This window comes from Acanthochromis polyacanthus, chromosome 14, assembly GCF_021347895.1.
Source record: "Acanthochromis polyacanthus isolate Apoly-LR-REF ecotype Palm Island chromosome 14, KAUST_Apoly_ChrSc, whole genome shotgun sequence".
In the NCBI taxonomy this organism is placed as follows: Eukaryota; Metazoa; Chordata; class Actinopteri; family Pomacentridae; genus Acanthochromis; species Acanthochromis polyacanthus.
Genome location: NC_067126.1, coordinates 1561967 through 1589601, shown reverse-complemented (window position 1 = coordinate 1589601; position 27635 = coordinate 1561967). Strand labels below are relative to the sequence as shown.

The window sequence follows — 27635 nt, the reverse complement described above, 5'->3', positions numbered from 1 at the left end:
ACTACATTTACCCTCTAGTACTACATTTACCCTCTAGTACTACATTTACCCTCTAACACTGCATTTACCCTCTAACACTACATTTACCCTCTAGCACTACATTTACCCTCTAGCACTACATTTACCCTCTAACACTACATTTACCCTCTAGCACTACATTTACCCTCTAATACTACATTTACCCTCTAACACTACATTTACCCTCTAATACTATATTTACCCTCTAACACTGCATTTACCCTCTAACACTGCATTTACCCTCTAACACTACATTTAACCTCTAGTACTACATTTACCCTCTAACACTACATTTACCCTCTAACACTACATTTACCCTCTAACACTGCATTTACCCTCTAACACTACATTTACCCTCTAACACTACATTTAACCTCTAGTACTACATTTACCCTCTAACACTGCATTTACCCTCTGACACTACATTTAACCTCTAGTACTACATTTAGACCATGTCCGACTGGAGTTTTACTAGAAGATTTTTGAACACCTAAGGAATTTATTTTACTAATGATCTACTGATATATTCATTTAATAAACAGATACATTGGATTGATTTAAATCCCTAGTTATAACTTTCAGACTAAAGGTGAAGTATTTTACTTTTAGCAGAGTGATAAATACGAGCCCAAAAGGCACAGATTGATTCAGTGTTTTTACCATTGAGTCTGAGCGTGGCAGACGTCTTGACACTGGGACTCAGCCTGCAGTTGTATTCTCCGGCATCCTCCATCCTGAGATCCTGGATGATCAGGATCCTCTTGCGTCCGTCCACGATCTGCTCGTACCGACCGCCCTCTGGCAGCTCCTCATCTCCTCGGTACCAGATGACGTCGGCGCTGGCTTTGGACACCTCACAGATCATCTTCACGCTGTCCGTCTCCGTCCCCTCCACGTTGGACAGGTTCTTGGTGAACTTGGCTGCCTCCTCTGAGGACATACGGGGCAGCAGGGATTAATGTGGCCCAAAGGTTCACTTTGTGTTTATTGTCTTTGACCCAACAGGACGTGAATAACAGGGATACAAAACCAGTCGTAAATTTCACCTAAAACTACCGTAGCATTCTGGACATGTAACTGAATAATGTTCCTCACCGATGACGGTGAGCATGCCAGAGGTCTTGGAGGTTCTGGCGTCACATTCGTACTCGGCCTCATCGTCAAACACTGACTTGTTGATGACCAGGATCCTCTGGACGCCCTTAGCGATGATCTCGTACTTCTTTCCTTTCCTGATCTCGCTGCCGTCCTTGAACCAGCGGACCTTGAAATGCAGCAGTAAGAGTCAGTCCAGCGGAAAAGGAACTTCCAACAGCTGGATCATCTTAAATGAACAGAGCAGCGACTGATCTTTGTGTTTCTGCTTACAGTCTCACCTTTGCGGACTCACGAGACACTTCACATTCAAACTTGGCAGATTCCTTCTCTTTGACCTCCACATCCTGCAGAGGCTTTGTGAACTCCACATGAGGAGCTGTGGACACAAACACCACATTGTTACAGCAAAAAACAACTTTTTCACTTGAGTTTTGATTAGACATACTCATGATTTTTACTTTAACCATCATGTAAGTATCTATTTTCAGGACATGACGTAAATAAAATGCAGTGTCTGTCCATTCCAGATGGTAATTTCTGCCATGGTTTAGGGCGTTCTAATATGCTACGATAAATGAAGATCTGATAATTACTGCCTATTTACACTAATAAATTTGATGCTTGATGTAATTGTTGTTTTAATTTTAAAGATTTTAAAGGATTTAAAGAAGTATCTGTCAGCCACTGTGGTTAAAGGTGAAGTTAAAGGTGTGATTGGTTCTTACGTGTAACCTCCAGGAAACAGGAGGTCTTGAACTCCTTGGCGTCACATGTGTACATCTTGGCGTCATCCGGAGAGCAGTCGTGGATGACCAGCGCTCTCTTGCGTCCGTCAGATATCGTATCGTACTTCTTGGTCTTTCTAATCTCCTGTCCCTCCCTGAACCAGCGAACCTCAGCGTTCTCTCTGGAGACTTCACACTCCAGCGTGGCCGTGGCCTCCTCCTCCACCGTCTGGTCCTCCAGAGGCTTGGTGAACTCCACCGGTGGCTCTGAACAGCACAACCAAAGACACTTTCATCAGGTGATAACAAACGCTGAGTTTTCAGATGTGTTCACTGACCACGATGTGTTGGAATGTCTCACCTCTGAATAGGGATGTAAGTTTTAAACAATTTCCTTACCTGATAGTTAGCAGCGTTATCAATCAACAATCGGTGAGTTAATACTGTCAATTAAATGTTTTTATAAATAAACCACTTTAAATAGCTTGGATTCATCCATAGAAATGCTTTAGTGTGCCAACTGCTGCCTAACTGAAGTCACAAGCTCTAGTCAGAGGTCATTAAGTGCCACAGAAGTCTTTCTCATGGTGGCCTGTTAGCGATAGAAAATCCTGCTAGCGTGAGCCTCGGGTAGCTAGCTAAACCAGTCGCAAACGACTCCCAACCTGTACAAAACACTCTGAATTTGTGCAAAAGAGCAAGACGTTGACTCAACTTAAAATTATCCAAAAAGACAAAACTTGTTTCAAATTTTAAATGTCTAAAATGACTCCAAAACTGTCCAGAATTACAAACCCCCAATAATTTAAAACGTTGTCGAGAATAATTCTGAACTTTTCCAAATTGACTTAAATTTAATTCAAAATGACAAATGAGACAAAGCTAGCTAGCCAACGTGGACAGTCGTAAACTCAGAGTTCATCAACAGCAGAGAGGAGCGCTTGTTTTACAGATCCTTACAGCTGGTCAGTGAACAAACCTACAGCTCCATCCCAGTAAGAACTGGAACAACCAGCTGATCCACAACACATTTACTGACGTCTTTCTTCTCCTGCCTTATCGGTCCATGTATTTTTGACTGGTTGAATGAAGCCAGCAGTAAACCGATCAACGGTGAGTCACTGACTGCTATGTGAGACTATTGGTGTGTTTAGTTTTCCTCTTGATGATCATGAGGTGCAGTCAGACCATTCTACTCAGAGCTTTATAGGATGATCCAACTGTGCCTCACCGTCATTCTTGCTGTTTCCAGTGTTTTAAACTGGTCAAACATCAGGTGTAATTAATAGATTATCAATCATTCTGAGCCTCCCACCTCTGACGATGAGCTGAGCCTGGGTCTGGAAGTCTTTGGCGGCCAGTTTGACCTCTCCAGCCTCCGACAGCTTCACGTCTCTGATGGTCAGAGCGTGAACTCCACCCGCCACCCGAGTTTTCACCTGCAGAGACCAAGCAAAAGTCAGATTTAATGCGGTTGTTTCCTCTAGTGAACACTGGAAACGTCTCCTGTGAACTTACAGAAACCAAACAACACACCTCTACATCTCCAAACACCTCCAGCACAGAAAACACTCTGAACCAGCTGTCAGGCTTTTTAGTAAAAACATGAAGCTTTTCTTTGTGTTTTAGGTCTTCAACGTTTTCACAAAAACACCTTCAATCTTTTAACTCTCCACCAAAACAACTTTGTCTGGATCATTCCAGAACTGGAGGACGTTTTACATCAAATTTCCAACAATCTACATATAAAATACTAAAACATCAGTAGTTCTGTAAATGTTCTAGTCCTGAGACCAAATCTAAAAAAATCTAGGAGAAAAGAATGATTGAAAATATTTTAAATACCAAATAAGTCTGGAGTTCCCATTCCCCGCCGCCCCTCCAATGACCAAACTGAATCTCTAATAAAAATCTCCTTTTGCTGGTTTCATTTTGTTCATTCATGTCTCTTGTAACTGTGAGATTTTTTTAATCAACATAATGTTTTAAATAATAATTATTATTCATGGAACGTGTCCCACAACATGTTAGCAGAACCTGTAGATGATGTTTTGTCATTTTCTGTCTTGTTTTTGTCGTTTCCATCCTCCATCAGTGTTCCTACAGAATGTGTAGATCAAAGCTATGTCCTCTCTTCTATTTTCCATCTTTTCATCCATTGTCAGCCTTGATTGAACGTCTCTCTCTACCTCATATTATCAGGATCAGACTCATTCTTTGGACTGTTTTCCATCAGTGGTCAGCAGTAACAGCTAGCTAAATATCTAGCTTCTACTGCTGAGAAAAAGATCACATTAGCATGGATCAGAGTAGGGTTAGCAACAACACAGAAACATGGAATAAAAATGAGCCGATCAATACCTATTATTGATCAATATGGAGCAGAACACTGGAACAGAAAAGGTTTATTTTTAACATGTTGTATCCCAGATGTCCTCCAGTTCAGGAATGACCTTTATATATTTCTCCAGACCTCCAGGTCCAACAGAAGGACTGAGGACTTTTCTCCTGAGCTCTTCCTGTTCCTCCAGCTTCTACATATAAGGCTGCAGAGCCTCGCTGGTGAAGATAACGCTGCTCTCCTATCGCCGATTATTTTTAGCTGCTGCCTGACGGAGGAAAACCCCAAACCGTCCCACAGACTTCAGCTTGTTCTCACAATAAAGTCACTCTGAGTGCAGCTTTTGTTCTTGTTTCAGGACTTTTTAATCTTAACACACATGTTTTGATTTTAAATCTCAACTCAAACTAAATAACAGCAACGCTTTCTGAATGAAGGTAAAGAGAAGAAACGCAAGAAGAAAAACTGAATTTAGGATTAAACTGAATTTCATCGTTTATCTGAAACTGTGCTGCTAATTTTACATCATATTATTATGCGGCGACAGAAACTAAATCATTTTTATCTTAAGAAGAGAAACAAGTCTTTTTAAAACAGTTTTTTTCAAATTGGTGTAAAAATAATATTCATTTTTTTTACAGTTTTGACCTTCAAACTTCCTACATTATTTTCTCAAAAAACGATTTAAAAAGTTCTAACTAAAACACAGAAGTAATGAGTAAGAATGTAAAATTAAATGTCATTTATATGTAATTTCTTCTTCAGGGTTTTACTTTTGTTTACTCTGTTTTAAATTAAAGGACACTGAATTTACGACATATTTTGTGTGTTTTGAAGTTTCTTTCATGAGGATTTTTCAGGTTCTTTCAGGCGTTTCCTGAATAAAAAGCCTAAAACCATCCAGTGTGACTCACCCGGTCGCTGGCCTCCATCCTCTGTCCTCCCAGGAACCAATCAACAGCGATGCCTTCATATGACAACTCGCACTCAAAGGTGGCCGTCTCCCCGGCCGTCACCGTCACGTCCTTCAGAGGACGCATCAGACCGATGGAGCGAGCTGCAGGACGAGAAGAAGAAGTGGTGAACACCTGTGGACGTCCTGCTTCATGTTCTGAGGTCTGTGAAGCTACAGGATCCAGTTTCCTCCAATCAGAGAGCAGGCTTCAGATAAAGTGATGAAAATAGCACAGGATCTGATTGGCTGAAGCCTCAGAGACACCAAGCGACAGAAAACAGTTTGATTAAAGTTTCCAGATGACCTGGTGTCCAGAAAACATGATTTAAATTCTGGATTTATGGAATTATTCATATATCGATGAAATGCTCCTTTTTCTAAAACAAAAGCTTTGATTAACTGAAAAACTGAGTCAAAGAACAAGAAAGAGATACAGTTAAAAGTTATCAGCAAAAAACTAGAAACACACAATGCTGTAAAATATCCCTAAAAACAAATGAAATGTTAACAACATTCATAAAAAGCGTATTAAAATATGAATGAAACATACACTACCGTTAAAAAGTCTGGGCTCATCCAGATAACTCCATGTTTTCCATTAAACTCCCACTTTTATCCATGTGCTAACATAACTGAACAAGGGTTTTCTAATCATCAATGAGCCTTTCAGCACCATTAGCTAACACAATGTAGCATTAGAACACAGGAGTGATGGTTGCTGAAAATGTTCCTCTGTACCCCTATGGAGATATTCCATTAAAAATCAGCTGTTTACAGATAGAATAGTCATTTACCACATTAACTATGTCTACACTGGATTTATCATTCATTTAATGTTGTCTTCTGATTTTCTTTCAACAACAAGCACATTTCCTAGTGACCCCAAACTTTTGAACAGTAGTGTAACAAGCACTAGAATATGTCCACAGTAAATGAAGTAATCTGACTACATCTGAAGTAATAAATCTTATTTTTAGAGTTCATCTGCACCACTTTTGAATTTCTGTCAATAAACGTTCGTCTGATTTAAGCAGGAAATAAAAACTCCTGAAAATGAAATAACAGTAAGAAGAAAAGGTTGTTTTGTGTTCTTTAGAAAAGCTTTGGACCTTTGACTCGGAGCTGAGCGTTGGATTTGGCGTTGGCTGCTGAGAAGTCGACGCCTCCGGCCATGTCCATCCTGACGTTGTAGAGGATCAGCATGTGTCGGGTTCCTTCTTCTTTAATCTCCACATCCTGCAGGAAAACATTCGGTTGAATTCCTTCTAGTTAATCTGGTGATGAATGAAGTGGGGGGGGCAGGCGGTAGACTCACTGCAGACTGGTGCAGAGCTTCTCCCTTCAGTTTCCAGTTTCCGTGGACGTCCTCCTCTGAAATCTCCGTCTCAAACTTGGCGGTTTCCGTCTCCGTCACCTCGACGCTGTAGAGCGGACGCACAACCTTGATGTCGCGTTCTGCAGCAAAACGACAACAAACCGGAGTCAGAACAAAGAGCTGCAACAGTTCAGAGTTCACCTCAAAATCATGCTGCATCAAACCTTAAAATAAGCTTAAAAGAATTCAATTTAAACCTCAGTTTGGTTTTTGTCTGAATTCTGCTTAAACAAAACTTCAGTGTAAATGGAGATGCAGGATCAGCTGGATCACAGGACTGACTTCCTTTGTTGTTTTATCCTCAGTTATTGGTTGGATTTGGTTGAAATGAGGTTGCTGAGAGACGCTACAGTTTACTATTAGTTTAACTAGCTAACTAACTTACTAACTAACAGAACCCAGTGTACTTTTCATTTAACTGTTGTTTGAACTAACCTTGTATTGAACAAATTTTTGTTAACCAAACCCTTGACTAAGAATCATTTTTAAAAATGAGTCCTTTAAGTGTTTAATAGCAGAATTTAAATTAATTTCCAACTATTTTGATGATCACTAAACGGTCTAGATTCTCTGATTTCAGCTTCTTCAGTGAATGTTTTCTGGTTTCTTTCCTCTCATAGTAAACTGAAGATCTTTCGACCAAACCAGCTGATGGATGCACAAATAAAAAGTGAAAGTCTGATTATTCCTGAAGCATGGAATTCATTAAAGCTGCTGCTAGAACCTAAAGAGACAGAGCAGAGTTCGGACCTTCGATGTTCAGGTCGGCCGTGGTTTTGTCCGAGCCGCAGTCACAGGTGTAGGCTCCAATGTTGGCCTTCTCCGCCTTCCTCACCATCAGGATGCGCTTCTTGCCGTCGGTGCTGATGGCGATGTTCTTGGACGGGGTGATCTCCTTCCCGTCCTTGAACCACTTGACGTCGGCGACGGCTTTGCTCAGCTCACAGACCAGCTTCACCTCGTCCTTCTCCACCGCCGTGTAGTTCTGCAGCTTGGTGGTGAAGTACAAGTCGCCCTCTGCAGAGAGAGTTCAACAGCCAGGAGAAAAGGGTCAGACCTTCACAGAAATCTGCTTTCATCACCAACTAACAAACATCAGAGCTACAACCGTTTGTTCCACCAGACACTGACCGATGACGGTGAGCATGGCCGTCACCGTCTTGTCCATGGCCTCCACTTTGATCATGGAGGTGTCGTCGATGGTGACCTCCTTGAAGGCCAACGTGTGGATCTTTCCCTGGTCTGACATGTGGACCACCTTACTGGGATGCAGCCGGACATCATTCTTGTACCAGACCACGGGGATGTTATCGTGGGAAAGTTCCACGCTGAACTCTGCTGTCTCGCGCTCCTTTACCGTCACATCCTTGATCGGTTTGGCAAACTCCAGGCGAATACCTACCGACAGCAGACATCCACACATTCAGCAGCTGTTCCTGAAAGAATGCTGGGGTTCATTCTTCTTCTAGTTTCCTCTAATTCTTCTTATTGCTAATACAAGCTAACAGGAGCTACATCAGGGGATGTCTTTAGCTACTGGGAGGTAACTGGAGCAAACAAAGGATAACAGGCGCTAACAGAAGCTATGAGGACGTATCTGAAGCTAACAGAGGAAACCTGGAGCTCAGAAAAGTTAGCTGGAGCTAATGTGGCTAATAGGAGATAATTGGAGCCACCAGGAGCTAACATGAACTAAAAGGGGCTAATAAGAGGTAACAACAGCCAACTGGAACTGAAGGACACTAATAGGAGCTACCCGGCATCAACTAGACTTACAGGCGCTAATGGAAACAAGGAGCCATGAGGAGCAAACACAGGTGATTAGTAGCTCAGAAGAGCTAAATGAAGCAAATGGGAGCTTTCTTTAGCTAATAGGAGCTAACAGGAACCATGAGTAGCTAACAGACGACATATAGACCTCCAAGTTTGCACAGAAATGTTTTTTATCGCTTCTATTTGCGCTGCAGCGTACATTTCCATTTCTTTGGGGAAATAATGGAACATTAATCACCAAATGCAAACCTCCAAAACCTGCTTTAAATGCACACATGTCTGATAAACAGCTAATATGAACTGAACCAACTAAAACTCCAGATTTTAATAATTTAAAGAGACAGAGAACCGACCTCCCCACTGGTTCTCCAGGTGAAAACAGAAGGCCTTACCTTGGATGACCAGTTTGCCCGTTGTCCTCTTGTCCTCGGCCTCAAACATGTACTTCGCTTCGTCGTCGTAGGCGACCGATCGGATCACCAGAGCGTACACTTTTCCCTCCTGGACCATCTCGTACTTGTCGTCGCCCTGCAGCTCCTGAGAACCTTTCAGCCAGCGGAACGTCTTCGGGGCTCTCGACACCTCGACCTCGAACCTCGCCTCGTCCTTCTCGTACACCTGGACGTCGCTCAGTGGCGTCAGGAAGTTCAGTGGAAGCTCTGAAGACAAACAAAAAGAGGATTGGAGATCATTGCAGGGCCTGGTGAGATTCAGTGAGTCTTTCATTAATCTTCCGGGATTTTTTCAGACACAAAATCAAAGATCCAAGTTTTACCTGATGAATCAAATTAAAGATAAAAGACTGCAGCCGTAAACGGGATTTTAGAAATACTGAAGTCTGACGTGTCCATTAAGTATCAGCAGCAAAACTGAATTTCATGTTTTTTACACATGACAATACCAGAACAGGAGGTCATTAACCTCCTCAGAAGTCTTTGTCATGGTGCTCACAAACTGTTAACAGCAATAAACCAATGAAACAATAACCATTAGTTTAGCTACCAATGGGCACCATGACAGAGACTTCTGTGGAGGTTAATGACCTCCAACCAGAGCTGATGTTTTTGTCGTTTCATGTCTCGTTTTTGTCATTTTGTGTCTGTTGTTTGTCATTTCATGTCTCGTTTTTGTCATTTTGTGTCTAGTGTTTGTCATTTCACGTTTCGTTTTTGTCTTGTTTTTGTCATTTTTGTCTTGTTTTTGTCTTGTTGTGTCTCGTTTTTGTTATTTCATGTTTCGTTTATATCTTGTTTTTGTCTTGTTTTTCCCGTGTTGTGTCTAGTTTTTGTTATTTTGCGTCTTGTTTTTGTCATGCTGTCCATTGCAACATAGCAATGCTTAAACCTGTCATCATATAGAAAGCTGTGTACAGCTTCATTCTTGATAATAATTAACTGATGATTAATCGATAACTCTGTTTGGTTAAAAGCCTTGAAACATCTGCTTTAAACTCATCATCAGGTTGACCAGACTGAGGTTTAATTCAGCTGTTAGGTGATTCCCAGCTGGTCTATCTCAGAAGGAACCCTGATGTTTAGCTGCTGTTCCTGATAGAAGCTCTTTAAAGGTGTCTCTGGTTTACCTTTGACCTTCAGGTTGGCAGAACACTTGGCGTTGGCGGCGGCGTACGAAACCTCGCCAGTCATCGCCACCCTGCAGTTGTAGAGGATCAGAGTGTGTTTTCCTCCCTCCTCGATGATGTCCACGTCCTGCAGGAGGAACAAAACGATGAACGATGACATACCAGGTCAGTGTCTGTTCTGATTTCTAACAGTAAGTTAACATGAGGATCATTCCTGGAGGACATTCTACATCCCATAATCCACGTGTAAAATACTAAAACCTACAGTAGTTCTGTAAATGTTCTTGTCCTGAGACCAAATCTATAAAAACTAGGAGAAAAGAATGTTTGAAATATTATTAAAATACCAAATAAGTCAGGAGTTCCCCTAAAATACCATTTTTCTCCTGTCCACCCCCCGATGACCAAATTGAATCTCTAATAAAACTTATTAATTTTAATTAATTTATTAATTTAAATCTCCTTTTTTGCTTTTATTTTTTCATTCATGTCTCTTGTAATTGTGGAAAATTTTTTTAATCAACATAATATTTTAAGTAATTATTATTCATGTAACATGTCCCACAACACGTTAGCAGAACCTGTAGATGACGTTTCTTTCATTTTATGTTTCGTTTCTGTCATTTTATGTCTTATTTTTGTTGTTTTCTACCTTGTTTTCATTGTTTTGTCTCATTTCTGTCATTTGTGTCTTGTTTTTGCCGTTTTCTTACTTTATTGGTCATTTTCTGTCTTGCTTTTGTCATTTTCTGTCTTGCTTATATCGATTGTATCTTGTTTTTGTCATTTTCCATTTTGTGTTTAACTTTTTATCTTGTTTTTGTCCTTTTCAATCTTGTTTTTTTCGTTTTCTGTCTCGTTTCTGCTGTTTCGTGTCTCATTTTTGTCATTTTGTGTTTGTTCTTCCTGTGGACGTCGTGACGACAAAACATTGAGGATAAATGTGACGATCAAACTCACAGATGAAGGACTGAGAACTTCTCCGTTCAGCTTCCACTGTCCGTGAACGTCGTCCTCAGAGATCTCCACCTCAAACCGAGCTGTCTCTCCATCGAACAGCTCCACACCGTAGATCGGCCGGACGACCTTAATGTCACGAGCTGAAAATAAAACAGGACAGGGGATGAAAACTCTGATTCATTTGGTAGTTTGTGGAAGAAAATGCAGGAAATTTAAGACTATGAAATAAATCTGATGCTGGCAGTAGAGCAGGAAGTCCTCAGGGAAGTCATTTTCATATAAAGTTGCTTTTATTTTGATATTTTCAAGCATTTTTTTCTAAAGAAAAACAACATCATCCCCCAGTCTTTTAGTTCTTTGACAACTTTTATGTTCGATTTATCACTGAGCAATAAGTTGCTCTACCTAAACCACCGATCTGACCCAAGCGGTTAGCTTGTAAAAATGAAGAAAACTATTTTTTTACCTTCAATGTTGATGTTGGCCGACGTCTTGTCTGTTCCACAATCACATACGTATTTGCCTTTATCGCTCTGCTCCACTTTCTTCAGGACCAGAGACCTCCGCAGACCTTCTGACCTCATCACCACCATCTTGGAGGAGGTGATCTCCTTCTCCTCGTGGTACCAAACGACGGGAACGTCTTTGCTCAGCTCGCAGTCCAGCGTCACCTCGTCTTTCTCTGTGGCTGTATAGTCCTGAAGCTTCACCACGAAGATGGCGTCGCCCTCTAGAGCAGGAACCGGTCGGTTAGTTTCAGAGGAAACGGGTTGTTCACAGCCCAGATGGGTCATTCCACATTAAACCAACCAGAGCTAGTTCTCCTCAGAACATCTGGTTCTTCATCTCTAGTAACTTCATTAATGACCAGAGTTCTACCTTCAGACTGGGAATATCTCCAGAGTTCCCGGTCCTTGAAGTCCATTGAGGAGAACGTCCCCTGTAGAAAGTTCTATAGTAGACCTACCGACAACTGGAGAAAGTTCTACAGTAGACCTACCGACAACTGGACATTTGTTGGTAGGTCTGCTCTCGAACTTTCTCCAGTTGTCCCCTTTCTTCAGGGGACGTTCTCCTTTCTTGTTTCCAGTCTTTAAGTTTAGTCTCAGACCATTCCAGGTCCTTCAAGTCCACAGAGGTGGGTCCAGATTCATCACGTTTGTGTCTTTGGGATAATTTCAAAGTAATTTAAGACACATTTCATGCCATTCTGAACTAATTTTGTACAATTTTCAAGTCATTATAGACAAAATGTCAGGTCCTTTTGAGCATTTTTTTTAAATAATTTGGGGAACCACTGGGTCATTTTGGAAGGTTTCTTGTCATTTTTTGTGTAAATTTAATAATTTTGAGACACTTTAGTGTAATTTTGGACATCGTTTGTCATTTTGGTCAATTTTTAGTAATTTTGGTAATTTCTTTCATTTTTGGTCATTTTTCAAGACATTTGAGCAAATTTTTGAGACATTTTGGTCAATTTTTGAGTCATTCTGGACAAATTTCATGTCATTCTGAACTAATTTTCTGTGATTTTGGACACTTTTAATGTCATTCTTGTTCTCACCTTGATGGATGTCAACCTGACATCAGATCAGATTTACATCCATCCAGGTCTCTCTGTCTGAACACTGGACCTGGTTTTGTTCATTACCTCCGCCAGGAGGTAATGTAATCACCGGAGTTTGTCTGTTTGTCTGCTTGTCTGTTAACAGCATAACTCAAAAAGTTATGGACGGATTTTCACCAAATTTTTACAGGATGTCCGGAAGAGCAAAAGTAACAATTGATTAGATTTTGGAGGTGATCCGGATCACCGTCTGGATCCAGGATTTTTTTGAAGGTCGAAGGACAATTGAGAGATGGCCTGGCGGCCATCTCTCAATTAGTCATGCTGTTAACAGACAAACAGACAAACAGATGGCCTGGCGGAGGTCTGCGCTCTCCGAGTGCTTTTCTAGTTTTCTCTATAATCATCTTTGAGGGGCTCTGACTGATTTTACATGGAATGACTCATGCAGCACCACTTTAAATACCAGGATTTTAACTTTTTTACTCTAATCAGTCTCAGAAGCATGTTGTGAAGACATCCACTCACGGATACAGACAGAAGACATCAGAAGAAGAGTTACCTATGACCGTCAGTTTGGCCGTGGAGTAAATCCCTTTGGCCTCTGCCTTAATCTGGCAGGTATCGTCTAGCTTCAACGTCCTCATTTCTAGACTGTGTTTCTTTCCTTCCACGTATGTGAGCACCGTTCGGCTCACGTGGAGCTTCATTTCGTTCCGGTACCAAACCACCGGTACGTTCTCGTGACTCAGCTCAAGATCGAATCGTACCGTGTTACCTTCTTTCACCGTTCGGTCCTGAAGCTGCTGCACAAACGTGAGCCTCATGCCTGGAATACATCGTCAGTGCACACAGGGTTGGAATGAGCACACAGGAAACGTGAAGCGCTGTTCTGTCCTACTTACCTTCCACCAGCAGCCGAGCCGAGGATTTCTGGCCCAACACTTCGATCGAGTACTGAGCCTCATCGTCAAACTCACAGCTGTTTACAATCAGCATGTGTTTCTTTCCGTCATCAATTATTTCGTATTTGGGGCTCGGGGTGACGATCTCCGCCCCCCTGAACCACATCACCTTTGGCACATCCTTGGTGATGGTGCACTCAAACTTAGCCTGTTTCTTTTCAGGCACAGAAACGTCCTTCAGATGGTCAACAAAGCCCATTTCGATTTCTGGGAGGTGCGAATAGTTTGGCAGTTATTCACAAGAAGCAACAACACAGCTGCCGCCTTTCTTACCTGTTGGCTGAGCGACACCTCAGCTTTTAAAGACCGGCTGAAGCAGCGACAGACAGACAGATAAACGGTGTGTTTGTGTTCGGGTACCTTTGACGGTGAGCATGGCGCTGGTGACGGCGTTCAGAGCCTGGTAGGAAACCTCTCCGGCCTGGTCTAGCTGAACGTTCTTCAGCGAGAGGAAACGCTTCCTGCCCTCAGATTTAATGTCGCAGCTCTGCAGAACGAAAACATCTGAGTGTGATGGCATCCCAACTGGACGTTTAGTGCAGATTTATTAACATGTGTTATCATTATGCACAAATGTTGAGTCTTTTTGGACAAAAATCTGATTGAATAGAGTCAAATATGGAGTTCTGGTGTCAGATTTACCAGAAATCAGGGGAGTTTAATGTTCAACATAACTCAAAATGATGCATAATTACAGAAAATTAATTCAGAACGACATGAAATTTGTTGAAACTGACACGAAAATTGTCCAAAAGGAGTCAAAAATGATCCATAATTACAATAAAAATGGTTCAGAATGACTCAAAAATTGTCTATAATTAGAGAAAATTAGTTCAGAATGACATGAAATTTGTCCTAGATGATTCAAAAGTGATCCCAAAGACACAAAGATGATCCAAAATGACGAGAAAAGATCCAAACTGACATAAAACTTGATGAAAATTGTCCAAAATTAGCCAGAATGACCCATAATTACAGGTGAGTTTATCTACATGTAATTCATTTATTTCCTCAGTGACAATCGGTGAACGTCTGTCGGTCCGTTGGTGATGAATGATGTAAGTTTAACACAACCAATCAGAATCCTCCTTGGTGGACGGTGCTGTCATCGTCTGTCATCTTATCATTTGTTCTTCATAGGAGCTTCAGTAGGAGCTCCTCTGGTAGATTCTAGAAGACCTTCCACCTCTCATCCAAGATGAGAACCTAGAACCTACCAGAGAAGTCCATCTGGTTTCTACCTACCAGGACCGGATGAATGAGGATCTACAGACTTCTCATCTGTTGAGTTTACTACCCCACCAGAAACTGGATCGTTTTCAAGCAATCTTCATTTCATTTTCAACAATTTCTCTGCAATATTGCACAAATTTTGAGTCATTTCAATCATTTTTGAAGCATTGTGTTCTAATTTTGTGTCGTTCTGCAAATCTTCAGTCAGTTTGGATCATTTTTGAGTCATTTTGGGAGAATTCTGAATCATTCTGGACAATTTTCTGGTCATTTTCAACATGTTTTATGTCAGCCAGTGTTGTTTTTGGCAGCCAATTTAGATTTAGTCTTAGTTTTAGTCTTTTGGACGAAATCCTTATTCTATTTAGTCACAATTTAGTCATTTCTATAAGTGATAGTTTTAGTCCAGTTTTAGTCATCGAAAACTCAAAAGGTTTTAGTCTAGTTTTAGTCTAGACGTATTAGCCTTTTAACAAATTACGTATTATTAACCTCACTGACAAAATGACAGTGGAATCAATGTTCATTACTACAAAAATGCCAACAAAGATATTCCCTCTTCAGGACTTGCGGGTTTATTTTTTGTCAGTTTAGAGTAGTATGTTAAGGTTAAGGTTTTGTAGAATAAATATCCTCGTCTCTATTATTGTTCTACATCGTTAGAAATATAAAAAAAATACCTTTAATTCTGTGTTCTGTAAAGTTAGTGCATTTAATTTACAATGCATTGATTCCATAGAATACAATGTTGATTAACTTGCAATGCCCCAGTAAAATAAATAAATCCTGAATAACGGGGGAACAATTAGATGAAGCACATCGACGTTCTGAAGGCTGGGATGTGAAATCTCTGGTTAGAATGTGGTCAGATGGTTTATATGATGTCATTGTTTTACTTAAAATCTGTTTAAAAGTACAACAACTCAGGTCCAACTGGTTTATCGCAGTAAGCTTTGAAAACGGTATTAGAACTTCTCTTGGTGTTTTTGTCGGACTGAGGACACAGACTGTCACCAGTTAATCTGATCGTCACACTCTGCCGCAGTGAAGCGATATTTCCACTCCGTTAGGTGGAGGTCCTCATTAAACCGAGTATTTTACTGGTAGACTGAATAGCCGTGAGTCCCAACAGAGCAATAACGACAATGTTAAAGCTGACAACAAGAACATTTCGGAACAGTTTATTGACGTCTGTGTGTTTTGAACAGGCATCGGTACAGTCACCTATGCTATGCATTGCCGTGTTAACAGCCTCGCTCACTGAATATCACCAGTTGATCGAAACCATCCATTAACGTTTTCGTCCAGTCTCATCTCTTGAACGAAAACTAGCACACGTCTCATCATGTTTTGGTCATCAGAGAGCCACGTTTATTTCGTCATCGTTTCGTTTTCGTCATGAAAAAAAGGGGCGTCAACGAAATAATTTCGCCATCGTTAACGAAAACAACACTGATGTCAGCTTGGATCGTGTCTTATCATTTTAGACAACGTTGGTGTCTTTGGGATTATTTTTTGTCATTTAGGACAAATGTCATGTTATTCTGGATCAATTCTCTGGAATTATGGATCGTTTTTTAATCATTTTAGACTATTTTAATGTCATTCTGAACTAATTTTCTCTAATTATGGACAATTTGTGAGTCAGAGTCATTTTCAAAAAGCTTGAATCTTTTCTTGTCATTTTGGATCCTTTTTATGTCATTGGGATAATTTTTGAGTCATTTAGGACAAATTTCATGTCCTTCTGAACTAATTTTCTGTAACTATGGACATTTTTTGAGCCTTTTTGGACAATTTTAATGTCATTTTGGTTCTCACATGGATGGATGTAAAACTGATCAGTTTTACATCCATCCAGGTGTCTTCATCTATACACTGAATCTGGTTTCCATTCAGAGCCATTTTTTTTCAATAAATTTAGACAACTATTGACTCAGAAACTGGATCATTTTCAAGTAATTACACACGTGGACAAAATTGTTGGTACCCCTCAGTTAAAGAAGGAAAAACCCACAATTCTCACTGAAATCACTTGAAACTCACAAAAGTAACAATAAATAAAAATTTATTGAAAATTAAATAATCAAAATCAGCCATCACTTTTGAATTGTTGATTAACATAATTATTTAAAAAAACAAACTAATGAAATAGGGCTGGACAAAAATGATGGTACCCATAACTTAATATTTTGTTGCACAACCTTTTGAGGCAATCACTGCAATTAAACGATTTCTGTATTTGTCAATGAGCGTTCTGCAGCTGTCAACAGGTATTTTGGCCCACTCCTCATGAGCAAACAGCTCCAGTTGTCTCAGGTTTGATGGGTGTCTTCTCCAAATGGCATGTTTCAGCTCCTTCCACATATGTTCAATGGGATTCAGATCTGGGCTCATAGAAGGCCACTTTAGAATAGTCCAACGCTTTTCTCTCAGCCATTCTTGGGTGTTTTTGGCTGTGTGTTTTGGATGGTTGTCCTGTTGGAAGACCCATGACCTGCGACTGAGACCAAGCTTTCTGACACTAGGCAGCACATTTCTCTCCAGAATGCCTTGATAGTCTTCAGATTTCATCGTACCTTGCACACTTTCAAGACACCCTGTGCCAGATGCAGCAAAGCAGCCCCAAAACATTACTGAGCCTCCTCCATGTTTCACCGTAGGGACAGTGTTCTTTTCTTCGTATGCTTGGTTTTTGAGTCTATGAACATAGAGTTGATGTGCCTTACCAAAAAGCTCCAGTTTGGTCTCATCTGTCCAAAGGACATTCTCCCAGAAGCTTTGTGGCTTGTCAACATGCATTTTTGCAAATTCCAGTCTGGCTTTTTTATGAGTTTTTTTCAGCAGTGGTGTCCTCCTTGGTCGTCTCCCATGAAGTCCACTTTGGCTCAAACAACGACGAATGGTGCGATCTGACACTGATGTACCTTGGCCTTGGAGTTCACCTTTAATTTCTTTGGAGGTCGCTCTGGGCTCTTTGGATACAATTCCAACGATCCGTCTCTTCAATTTGTCATCAATTTTCCTCTTGCGGCCACGTCCAGGGAGGTTGGCTACTGTCCCGTGGGTCTTGAACTTCTGAATAATATGAGCCACTGTTGTCACAGGAACTTCAAGCTGTTTAGAGATGGTCTTATAGCCTTTACCTTTAAGATGTTTGTCTATCATTTTTTTTCGGATGTCCTGGGACAATTCTCTCCTTCGCTTTCTGTTGTCCATGTTCAGTGTGGTACACACCTTTTCACCAAACAGCAGGGTGACTACTTGTCTCCCTTTAAATAGGCAGACTGACTGATTATGAGTTTGGAAACACCTGTGATGTCAATTAAATGACACACCTGAGTTAATCATGTCACTCTGGTCAAATAGTTTTCAATCTTTTATAGAGGTACCATCATTTTTGTCCAGGCCTGTTTCATTAGTTTGTTTTTTAAAATAATTATGTTAATCAACAATTCAAAAATAATGGCTGTTTTTGATTATTTAATTTTCAATAAATTTTTATTTATTGTTACTTTTGTGAGTTTCAAGTGATTTCAGTGAGAATTGTGGGTTTTTCCTTCTTTAACTGAGGGGTACCAACAATTTTGTCCACGTGTGTAGTTCAGTTTTCCCTTCAGACCAAATCAGTCAATTAATCAGTCAATCAATCAATCAGAGTTTATTTCTATAGCACTTTTCATACATAAAGTAGCACAAAGTGCTTAACAAGTTAAAAACAAACATTAAAAAGACAATGCCCACATCCCTCCCAACTCCTGCCCCCATCATACTCCCTATCAACACACACACATACACACACACACACACACACACTTCTACATCAGAAATAATAGCGTTGGTTGGCTGAGAGCAGAAGCACCAGTCCAGTTTGCTGTAGAGGTAGAATCTCTTACCGGAGACCTCGTCAGCACCTGTCCTCTCAGCTTCCATTCCCCGGCTACGTCCTCTTCAGATATCTCAGTGTCAAACCTGGCCTCCTCCTTCTCCACCACCTCCACACTGGAGAGCGGCTTCAGGATCTCGGCCTCACGCTCTGAGAACAAAGGCAAACATTAAAGTTAGAAACCGTTTCTGAACACAGCCGGACCTCCAGACGTGGCCTGGTGTGAACCGACCTCCCAGCGTCAGCTTGGCGGTGTATCTGCGGTCCTCCACCTCGATGGTGTAGTCGGACACGTCGTCCGGCTGGCAGTTGTTGATGGTGAGCGTCATGTCCTTCCCGTCCTTGTTGATCTCCACCTTGTCAGAGGGCGTGAGCTCATTCTCTCCTTTGAACCACTTCCAGTTGGGAGTGTCTTTGAACAGCTCACACTTGAAGGAGGCCTTAGCCTTTGGTTTCACATGCTGGTCCCTCAGAGGCTTCACCAGCCAGTCTTTGATGATTTCTGAGGAGGAAGACATGATGTCAAAAAGGGTGGACTCTGAGGGACCTTCAGAGCTGACGCTAGGCTGTGGTAGCAGAAAAGGATAGTTATGTACAGTATTGATGGTTTTTGATTTTAGCGCCTTCTTTTACAGCACTTAATTTATAGAAGATGGAGCTTTCACTTTTTCTTTTTTATAACTGAAGAACAAGGAGGCCTTGGCTTGGTCACCAGAATAGATTTTTTTTTGCACTCTCAAACTGTTTCCCTTTTTTTTTCCTTTATCTGATCTTTTTTCAGATAAAGGACCCAGAAGATAATTTGTCCATTTAAGGAATCATCCATTTGCATCTTGAACTGTATGCTGTAAGCTTTCCTGTCTTTGGATAGTTCAGCCTTCAGTCTCCATACTGTTAAAGTCTCCTCCTGTTATTCAAACTCTCAGGATGGAGGACTCTGAGTTTGTGTCTGAGACTCGGTGTCCCAGTTCTTCCCATGAGCTCAGAGCTGTGGTAATATCAGTAATGTTGTGTGAGGGACTAAATCAAAGACATTATTCATAAATCACACATTCATACACAGGCGCATGTAGAATAAAACTCTGATGGATGGAAAATTAGCAGAAGACATCTTCTGTAAAGGGATCATCCAAAAGCTATTCTCTTCAACTTCTTCTTGTTTTTAGACAACTTTCCAACCTGACCAACAACTATTCCTGAAGATCTGCAAGTTTCTCTGCAGATGGACAAAGTTGGTTTGTTTGTTCTTCCTTAAGGTTTGTCAGCAGCTGTTAAAGGTGTTAAGTTTCCATCTTCTACTCTGTTTATAGCAGCTAATGCAGCCTACAGCGCCACCTCCTGACTCGACAGCTCAGTTTACTTACTCCATACCACTTATTGCAAACACATCTAAAAGCTCTCCTCAAATTCACCCGACTGGTACACAGAGACACTGAGCTGTTAGATCTTTGACCTGAGTGTCTTCACACCAAGAACCACCAGAAGAGATCCAACGAGATGGTTTAAGGTGGTTTCTATTCTATGTATCAGGGTTTAAGGTGGTTTCTATTCTATGTATCAGGGTTTAAGGTGGTTTCTATTCTATGTATCAGAGTTTAAGGTGGTTTCTATTCTATGTATCAGGGTTTAAGGTGGTTTCTATTCTATGTATCAGAGTTTAAGGTGGTTTCTATTCTATGTATCAGAGTTTAAGGTGGTTTCTATTCTATGTATCAGAGTTTAAGGTGGTTTCTATTCTATGTATCAGAGTTTAAGGTGGTTTCTATTCTATGTATCAGAGTTTAAGGTGGTTTCTATTCTATGTATCAGGGTTTAAGGTGGTTTCTATTCTATGTATCAGAGTTTAAGGTGGTTTCTATTCTATGTATCAGGGTTTAAGGTGGTTTCTATTCTATGTATCAGGGTTTAAGGTGGTTTCTATTCTATGTATCAGAGTTTAAGGTGGTTTCTATTCTATGTATCAGAGTTTAAGGTGGTTTCTATTCTATGTATCAGGGTTTAAGGTGGTTTCTATTCTATGTATCAGAGTTTAAGGTGGTTTCTATTCTATGTATCAGAGTTTAAGGTGGTTTCTATTCTATGTATCAGAGTTTAAGGTGGTTTCTATTCTATGTATCAGAGTTTAAGGTGGTTTCTATTCTATGTATCAGAGTTTAAGGTGGTTTCTATTCTATGTATCAGAGTTTAAGGTGGTTTCTATTCTATGTATCAGGGTTTAAGGTGGTTTCTATTCTATGTATCAGAGTTTAAGGTGGTTTCTATTCTATGTATCAGGGTTTAAGGTGGTTTCTATTCTATGTATCAGAGTTTAAGGTGGTTTCTATTCTATGTATCAGAGTTTAAGGTGGTTTCTATTCTATGTATCAGAGTTTAAGGTGGTTTCTATTCTATGTATCAGAGTTTAAGGTGGTTTCTATTCTATGTATCAGGGTTTAAGGTGGTTTCTATTCTATGTATCAGAGTTTAAGGTGGTTTCTATTCTATGTATCAGAGTTTAAGGTGGTTTCTATTCTATGTATCAGAGTTTAAGGTGGTTTCTATTCTATGTATCAGGGTTTAAGGTGGTTTCTATTCTATGTATCAGAGTTTAAGGTGGTTTCTATTCTATGTATCAGAGTTTAAGGTGGTTTCTATTCTATGTATCAGAGTTTAAGGTGGTTTCTATTCTATGTATCAGAGTTTAAGGTGGTTTCTATTCTATGTATCAGAGTTTAAGGTGGTTTCTATTCTATGTATCAGAGTTTAAGGTGGTTTCTATTCTATGTATCAGAGTTTAAGATGGTTTCTATTCTACGAATCAGAGGGTTTAAGGATGCTTACCGATCACTTTAACGTTGGTGGTTGTCTTCACGTCCTCCTGTCCGTCCACCTCACAGGTGTAGGCACCGGCGTCCTCGTCGGTGGAGTTCTGGATGGTCACAGCATGCTGCATGCCGATGACATTAATGGCCACTTTTCCGGCCTTTTTCTTGAGGACGGCGCCGTTCCGCTTCCAGACCACATCTCTCTCTTTGTTGAGCTCACAGGTCAGGTACATGGGCTGACCCTTCATACAGGAGGTCTCTGGTTCCAGCTCCTTGATCCATTTCACCGGCAGCTCTGTGTGGAGGAGACAACCCAGGGTTTCCAGTAAGTGGAGGGAATCATTTAAAGATCAGACTCTGGTGCCGGTACTGTACCTGAGTTTGAGAACTTTCTGACACCTAAAGGAAGCTGGATTTTTCATTTCACAACACAAATTTTCAGAAGCTTTGGTTAAAATGTTGATTCGTGTTAGATTACCTTCAACGATGAGCTTGGCCGTGCACGTTATCTCCTTTCCAGCGTTCTTGGCCACACAGGTGTATTCACCGGTGTCGGACAGCTGGACATCAATAATGTTCAACTTGCGGTCTTTTCCATCTGAGGTGAACTTGTGTTTGGGGCCTTCCCTCAGGTTGCTGCCATCTTTCATCCAGGAAGTGATGGCGGTGGAGGGCGACACCTCACATTCGAACACGGCAGATGAGCCGATGGACTCGGCCTCCGTCAGCACGATGTCCTGGAGCTTCTTGATGAACTTCAGAGGGACGGCTTTGAGCTTGAATCCTCCGAAGGGCTCCTCCGGTGGAGACGGGCCCTTTCCGCCAGGCCTCAGGCCCCGCCCCCTGCCGCCGTCACCTGGAGATGGCGTTTGTCTCGCTGCAACACCAGATAGAAACACTCAGCCAGTTAGCATCAGACAGCGGGGGCCTTTAGGAGGTTAGTTCTAGGATCAGATCAGTCTCATGTTTGAGTCAACAGCTTTAGATTCTGTTGACTAGTGAGAATCATGCAGCTCATTATGAGTCTGAAGAACCCAAAGAACAGGACGACATGAACAAGAAACCACAAAACACAAACACACACGAGAAGATTAAGATCACTGTGAAATAAACGTGAAGCTAAAAGAACAACTCAACTAAAACTGTGTTCCTCTCTGAGTCCATATTAACAGACATCAGAGATTAAATGATGTAAAAAATATCAACACTGACAGCAGATAACTGATGTCAGCTCTCAGTTTAAAAGTATGTTTAGGCTGCTGGGTATCAGTCAGATATCTTTAGAATTTACAAGCATCAGTGGATCTTTAGTAATACAGTATTTTTTTCCCTACAAAATCGCACATTATCTGAACAAAGCTGAAGGACGATCTCCAGATCAGCTGTTTGAAAGTAGATAAAGTCTGATTAAAATGTGTAAATGTCTGGCTTCTCCCTGCATAGAGGAACCTTTGGAACCCCCAAAGAGTTTTAGCCAGATTCAAAAAGATGATAATTGACAATTTGAACAGACATTTTATCAAATGGTTAGAAAATACAGAGATTTCTGTCACATAAGGAACACAGATTAACTGAATTTACTGAACACAGACCAATCATGGATCTTTAATTAAAGAACGAGCCAAACAGGTGTAGTCGGTGGCCAAACGTTGATTTGTCTGATTTGGTTTGAGGATAAGGCAAGAAATAGTGACGTTAAGCTGCTTCAAACATCATCTAGTGCAAAGACCAAAGAGCACAGATGAACGTCAGAAAAACTCTCACCCCCGAATCCTCGGCCTCGGCCTTTTGGCGGCTCTTCTGACGGCTTTCCATCTGAGCAGAAACAATGAGATGAGTTTAAGCTCCTCTGAAAGAGCTCTGTGGGGATGTAAACTTTCCAGCAGAAACCACGATGAAGATTCAGACGACAGCAAACACCACATGAGAACACACATCTGATGGAACCAATGAAGAAGATGAAGATGAACATGAAATAATGGAACCAGACGATCAAAAGGACACACTTCCTGAGGAAATGGATGAAGACAAACACTGAATGACTGGTGACACATCGGAGGACAGACTGATATGATGGACATGAGAACATGGACGGTGAAAGAACAGACTGAGTGATTAAGAGAATATGTGATGAGGATTAGATGGTTCATCTGAGATGGATGAGGAGCTCCAGAGGCAGCAGCTGGAAGCATTTGCCGGCCTTCACCTCACCTCGTTTGGCGCCAGGCATCCCTGGAGTCTCCAGCGCCCCGTCAACCCCTTCACCCTCCCAGTCTTCTGGAGGAACCAGCTCCCAGCCCCAGGCCTCCTCTTCCTCACCCTCCACATCCTCAGCCTCCTCTTCAAACACCTCCTCCTCTGGCTGGGTGGTCACCCTCTTCATCTGCACGGCTCCAGGAGAGACCTCCTTGGTCAGGGGGATCCGGCCTCTACCAGGCTTGTCTGGTTCTGATGGTTCCTCTGGAGATAGCTTCTTCGGGACCTTTTTGAGTGTGACAGCTTCAGCGGTGTCTTTTGGTGAAGCAGCTTTGGGAATCTGTTTGACCTTCTCAGCACTGGGCTTCTTATCGGCAGGGATTTTCTCCACTTCCTTCAGCTTTGGAGATGGAGTCTTTTTCAGCTCAGCCTTTTTAAGCTGCTCGATGGGCTTAGGGGTTTTTTCCTCTTCTACTGTTTCCTTACCAGCTCTGGGTGAAGGAGTCTTTCTTGGCTCCATGTCTTTCTTCACAGCCTCGGTTTGTTTCTGTGGGAGCTGTTTCTCTGCTGCTTTCTGGCCTGGAGGACTGGGCTTCTTCGCTGGACCAGCTGGTGCCTCTTTGTCCTGAGGTTTCTCATGTTGGTCTTTAGGTGTTTCAGTCCTTTCAGGTTTCCTCAGCTCCTTTGGCTCTTTGGCAGGTTCCTCTCTTGGGGTTCGACCAGGTACCTTTGCATCCACAGGCTTGGATTCCTCTGATGGTTTTACTGGCTTTTCTTCAGGCTTGGTGACTTTGTCGAAAGGCTTCAACACAACCCGCTCTTCCTCCTGATCTGGTGTGGAAATGATTCTGGGTTTTCCACGAAGCTTGTCAGCAGCACTAGGTTCCTTGTCTTTGGGTACTTGGTCAACCTTCTTCTTCTGTGGGGTTTCCTTCTGGTCTTTGCTGACGTCTGGAGTTGTGTCTGGACTCTTGAGGGGAGCGTCTTCATTCTTCCTTTGTTTTATAGCGGTGCTGGGTGGATCTCTCTGTGGAACCTCACTTCTCTGGAATGGAGTTCGCTCAGTGTCTGTCTTGGCCTCAGCTTCTTTCTGTGGTTTTGGAGATTCAGTCACCTCTTTTTTCTGTTGTTTGTCAAATGGTTTCAGGATCACTGCTTCTTGTTCCTCATCTTTCTTTGGCAACTTCTTTATTTTCTTTTTGGTTAAATCTGGCTCAGGTTCATCATCTTTCGGGGCCTTTGGGGTTCTTATCCACCGCGACTTTTCATCTTCTGCCTCCAGCTGTTCAGGTTCCTCCACATATCCGAGTTCAGATGCCTCTTCTGCTGCAGTGAAGACTCGTTCGGTTCTACCAACTGTGATCATCTCTCGATCATCCCGATCATGAAGCCTCTGGACAGTCAGCTCTGTGTCATAATGTCTTGTCACTTCCACCTTGTGAGTTATGACTTCCTTCTCAGGCTCCTTGGGCTTCGTCGGCACCTTTTTTAGTTGGATCTTTTGTCGTTCTTCTTCTGCTTTCCCTGATTTTCCAAATGGTTTCAGTTTGACTGATTCTTTCTGCTCATCTGCTTTTGGTAGTTTAGTTATTTTCTTCTTCTCTACACCTGGTACCTCAGGTTTCTCCTCTTTTTGCAGTTTTGGGGTTCTTGTCCAACCTTCATTCTCTGTTTTTTGTACAACTGAAACTCGCTCAGCTTCTTCAAAGTGCCCTAACTGAATGGTCTCCTCCTCTGCAGTGAAGACTCGTTCAGTTCTGCCGAGTGTTACAATCTCTCGATCTTCTCGGTCATGGAATCCATGAACCGTCAGTTCTGCATCATGATGTCTCACCACTTCTGCTTTGTGAGTTACGACTTGTTTTTCAGGCTCAGCAGGTTTTACTGGAACCTTCTTCAGCTTAACGACCTCTGGTTCTGGTTCTTTTTCTTTGGGTATTCTGGTGGATTTACTCTTCAGCTTTGGGGATTCTGGTGTTTTTGCTTCCTGACCAGAAATCTTACCCTTTTGCTTAAGAGGTGGCGCTGTGGTTGAGGCAGTAAATACAGCTTTTATAACATTCAAAACAGACATAAAGGAACAATTCTTCTGACATATTTACAACATAGAAGTCACACAACACTAAAATATTTAAATTATGAACAAGACACATTTTTAAAGGTCATGAGAAACAAATAAAACCATAATTTACACTGATTCTTTTGAAGTAAAGAGCTGATGTCATTGTACCTTTAGTTGGTCCAGGAGCTGAAACTGGTTCTTTGTCTGCAAGAATTTCAATAAGATCAACATAAGTGTGTTTACACAACACACACACTGTTAGACAAAAGACTCCAAGACAAAGAAGTTTGGTGGTTTTTGGAGACCGAGTGAAGAAGGTGTGTCATGCATTTGTTTATAGTTTCTGTTTCCAGAATCATTTGCACCAAAAGGCAGGTTTTAGTGATTTTGTTGTCACTGCAAGTACAATGCACCAAGAGGAAAAACACATCTATGAGATTATTTGATCAAATTCAACAGATACAGTTAATTGAAAGATGTGGATTCTAGACAGGAGAAAGTATTATCATGTAAACAGATCATCAGACCAACAGATTTAAAAAGAAAAGTCATTTCTAAATTAAAGCTAATTAAGACTGAAGCTGAGATAAGCTTCGAAGCAGAAGACAAACACAACAGAATAACATGAATGAAGAGGTTTTACCTTCAGGACGAGAGATTTCTTCCATTACTGGAGATGGTTCCTTCTTCACTGGTGCAACTGGAGCTACAAGAACGCCAACTAGATTAAATCACTGACAAAGATCTGGTCAACAAGCAACAATTGACAGAACAGACAAAACTAAAGAATTCACTGTTGTTACAACCCAACAGGTTTCAGGACAAACTAAACAACTTGAGTGACAAACAGAAGAAACTACCTGCAGGAGCAACTAGCTTTTCTTCTGGTAGCTTTGTGGCTGGTGGAGAAGGTTTCTTTTCCTCTGGAGGAGACACTTGGGAGGACAAGACACCGAAAGTCACAGCCAATAACGAAATAAAGACAAAAGTAAAAGATGAAAGAGAAAATATCAAAACAGAGGACAAAATAACGACTAAGAATGAAGACAGAACGGACGGAAAAATACAACAGAAAAATGTGTGGAAGCTCAACCAGACACAGACAACATGAAGGACTTCTAAGAAATACCTGCAGAAGGAGCAACTTTGGCTGCTGCAGGAGCAGCAGGAGCTGAAGGCTTCGGTGCTGAAGGTTTCTTCTCCTCTGGAGGAAACAATTTAAAAGACAAGATGCCAAGATCACGACCAAGACAACAGCATGGTCAGTCAAGATACAGACAGCAGCACGGACACAAGGGAAGACTGAATGTAAGGAGGGGAGAGAAGCATGAAGATAGTGGTTCATCACCTCTAGACATACACACAACACCACATCACAACAAGAAACTACCTGCAGGAGGAGCAACCTTCTGTGCAGGAGCAGCTGGAGGTGAAGGCTTCGGTACTGGTGGAGATGGTTTCTTCTCCTCTGGAGGAGATACTTTGGGAACACAAGATTTCCAAGAAAAGGACAGGCTTGGTCAACATATACGAAAACGTAAACAACTGAAAACATGGAAATCTGAAGACAACAAGAACAACACAAAAAAAAAACCACAAGAAGAAAGAGGGGGAACTGAACAGATACCTGCAGGAGGAGCAACCTTCTGTTCAGGAGCAGGAGCAGGAGCAGGAGCAGCAGGAGGTGAAGGCTTTGGTGCTGAAGGTTTCTTCTCCGAAGGAGGAGACACTTTGAAAATACAAGATTCCAAGATCACGACCAAGACAAGAACATGGCCAGTTCAGACTCCAAGATGATTCAGACATGAAATACTCCAAACAGCACAACCAGGTGGAAGAAATGAAGATGTGAAAGAAGGTCAGTGGATGAAGGAAAACAGAAATGAAAGACATTAGTAGGCCAAGAATGGTTCCTTAGAAGATAGAAACAGCAACATAAAAGAAACACACAAAGAACGGACATGACTCACAGTGGACGTTAGTGGAAAATTAGTACAGTAAATGCATGAACGTACACTTTAAGAGGTTGATCTTACAGCGATCACGAGCCTCTGCAGCTCAGAAACCAAAGAATACCTTTGTCAAGACTTTGTTG

General features: G+C 41.5%; 1 protein-coding gene across 1 annotated transcript in view; it reads right to left on the bottom strand.

The window, feature by feature from the left end:
• The window catches only part of ttn.1 (titin, tandem duplicate 1), a 198695-nt gene that overhangs the window by 105167 nt on the left and 65893 nt on the right, over positions 1 to 27635 (bottom strand). Inside the window, exons 72-94 of the mRNA XM_051959381.1 lie at positions 23494 to 24568; positions 23047 to 23097; positions 21761 to 22159; positions 21299 to 21577; positions 18711 to 18980; positions 18489 to 18628; positions 13720 to 13846; positions 13300 to 13566; positions 12957 to 13223; positions 11294 to 11557; positions 10828 to 10967; positions 9868 to 9994; positions 8678 to 8944; positions 7644 to 7910; positions 7263 to 7529; positions 6453 to 6592; positions 6247 to 6373; positions 5097 to 5239; positions 3157 to 3280; positions 1842 to 2108; positions 1395 to 1492; positions 1114 to 1282; positions 679 to 948 (exon numbers count right to left, since the gene is read on the bottom strand). Of these exons, the coding sequence (XP_051815341.1) occupies positions 679 to 948; positions 1114 to 1282; positions 1395 to 1492; positions 1842 to 2108; positions 3157 to 3280; positions 5097 to 5239; positions 6247 to 6373; positions 6453 to 6592; positions 7263 to 7529; positions 7644 to 7910; positions 8678 to 8944; positions 9868 to 9994; positions 10828 to 10967; positions 11294 to 11557; positions 12957 to 13223; positions 13300 to 13566; positions 13720 to 13846; positions 18489 to 18628; positions 18711 to 18980; positions 21299 to 21577; positions 21761 to 22159; positions 23047 to 23097; positions 23494 to 24568 (5545 nt within the window). The remainder of the gene's footprint in view (positions 1 to 678; positions 949 to 1113; positions 1283 to 1394; positions 1493 to 1841; positions 2109 to 3156; positions 3281 to 5096; positions 5240 to 6246; positions 6374 to 6452; positions 6593 to 7262; positions 7530 to 7643; positions 7911 to 8677; positions 8945 to 9867; positions 9995 to 10827; positions 10968 to 11293; positions 11558 to 12956; positions 13224 to 13299; positions 13567 to 13719; positions 13847 to 18488; positions 18629 to 18710; positions 18981 to 21298; positions 21578 to 21760; positions 22160 to 23046; positions 23098 to 23493; positions 24569 to 27635) is intronic.